Source organism: Tupaia chinensis, unplaced genomic scaffold (assembly GCF_000334495.1).
Source record: "Tupaia chinensis unplaced genomic scaffold, TupChi_1.0 Scaffold145741_1, whole genome shotgun sequence".
Taxonomy (NCBI): domain Eukaryota; kingdom Metazoa; phylum Chordata; class Mammalia; order Scandentia; family Tupaiidae; genus Tupaia; species Tupaia belangeri.
In genome coordinates this window covers 628048-630190 of record NW_006205599.1, presented here as the reverse complement: position 1 = coordinate 630190, position 2143 = coordinate 628048, and the positions used below count along the sequence as shown (strand labels likewise).

Sequence of the window (2143 nt, the reverse complement as noted above, 5' to 3'; positions counted from 1 at the left end):
GGTAATATTTAAAAAAATCTATTGTGTCAATTATTTTTAACTGGTATATTTAGACCATTTACATATAATGTAATTATTGACATTAGGGCTTAAATATGTCATTTTATTATTTGTGTTTCATTTCCTGTTTCTGTTCTTCTGTTTCCCTTTTCTTGCCTTCCTTTGGATTACTTAAATGTCTTTTAAAATTTTGTTTTGATTTATCAGTAGTTTTGTTTTTTTTGTTTTTTGTTTTTGTTTTTGTTTTTTTCATTTTCAAAGTCCTTTATTGTAAAGACAATTCTTCTTTCTGATGAAAACAGCAGCCATAGTGATTACTCTGGACCACCACACTGGATAAATTCAATTTCTTCTTGAGACACCAGTTTCCATCTGTATTTCCTTTTGTTTTTTTTTTGGAGAGGTTTTCGCTATAGGGCGCGTGCGTTTGCCAGACAGACAGAGAGAGACATAGAGACAGAAGGCGAGAAATCACCCCTCAGGGGGGATGGTCACACCGCAATCCCTTCTCCTCCATTCTCTTCTCGAGATCTTGGGCACGCACGCACACGCGCCTGGCGTGAGTTTTAAGCCACCGGGTCCGGGACGCAAACCAGGGTCGACTACATGGGAGTCCAGCGACATAGCCATTACGCTAACTGCTGGTTCCCTCAATCTGTATTTCTAAGGTAAAGTCTTTATTGTTTCTGCTGTGTCTGGTGGGCCCTGATACATCAGCACATTTGGTGATTTACTTCCCTTAGAATGCTGTGAAACTGCAGAAGAATGGGATGGCAGCCCTGCCGACCTCAAAGTTTCTAATACGTTGGGTTTAGGATTGTCTCTTCTGTCAGGAAACCTTATAAATGGTGTATGTGGCTTCACTACCTGAACGACCCTGCTGGCAGATGCCATCTTGCTGCCCATCATGACCCCAGAGACTCAATAGTTTTGAAAGTATGTTTTTAAATAACTTTTTAAAATAGTGGTTGCTCTAGGTATTTCATTATACACATATAGCATCACAGTGTACTGCTGTAAATACTTTATAATTTTATGTGAGATGTGGGAATGCTACTCTATTGAGTTTCTTTACCATCCTCTCTTACTAATTATCTTAATTATTTCCTCTACATACTTTAAGAAACATATCATACAATGATAGAATTTTTATCTAATCATCAAATATAAAGAACTCAAAAAGAAGGAAAGTATATCAACCCACATTTTTACTTTTTCCCATTATTCTTCCTTATTGGTTTAAAATTTCTTCTTTCACCATGTCCTTTCTGTTTAGAGAACTTCCTTTAGCCATTTCTCATAGAGTGGGTTTTCTGGTGACAAAAAAATCTCTTCCTGTTCCTTCATCTGAGAATATCTTGATTTCTCTTTTGTTCTTCAAGGATATTTTTACTGAATACAGAATTCTGGATTAAGAGTTCTTGTCTTTCAGTATTTGAAAAATGTTGTGCCACTTCCTTCTGGTTTCCATGATTTTGATTGAAAAAAGACTTTCATTCTTTTTTTCCTCCTCTAGGTAAAGTGTCATTTCTCTCCTATTGCCTTCTAGATTTTTCTTTGTCTTTAGTTTTCAGAAATTTGACTATAATGTGTCTTACCAAAGATTTCTTTAGGTTCTCTTGCTTGGGGTTCATAAAATTTCTTGAGTCTGTGTATGTTTTATTGCCAAATTTAGGAGTCTCAGCTCTTACTTCTTAGAATATTTTTTTAGCCCTACACTAGGTTTTCAGATACTCTGCAAGAAGTAACAGATCTCTGGAGTACGTTGCTGGTCCTAGCCAGGTCTGTGCATGGAAAGTTATGCAGAGCAGACAAGGCATTATAGACCAATAGTACCAAAAATTAGAATTTAACTTTCTTCCATCATTTCTATCTAAACAACTTATGAGTTGCCCATTGGCAGTGAATCAAATATTTTTAAGAGCTCAAATATCTGTCAATAACTTCACTGTTAAAAGAGCATCAATATTTTCACCTGAAACAAATCTTCTGTTCCATAGATTCCTCGTAACTATTGAATTGAAAGGTGCATATTTTTACTTTACAATAGTTTGAAAATAATTCCCTCTTCCTTCCCTTTCCTTTCCTCTTTCCTCTCCTCTCCTTTCCTTTCCTTTCTTTTCCATCTTTTCCTTCCTTTTTC

The 2143-nt window shown here is 35.9% G+C and overlaps 1 protein-coding gene across 1 annotated transcript; it reads right to left on the bottom strand.

The window, feature by feature from the left end:
• Positions 1-314: 314 nt before the first annotated feature.
• LOC102492022 (28S ribosomal protein S36, mitochondrial-like) lies at positions 315-909 on the bottom strand. Its single transcript, XM_006168357.2, has 2 exons — positions 668-909; positions 315-384 (listed from the first exon to the last, which is right to left on the bottom strand). The coding sequence occupies exons 1-2, from the start codon at positions 907-909 to the stop codon at positions 315-317; spliced, it is 312 nt and encodes a 103-aa protein (XP_006168419.2).
• Positions 910-2143: the final 1234 nt, after the last annotated feature.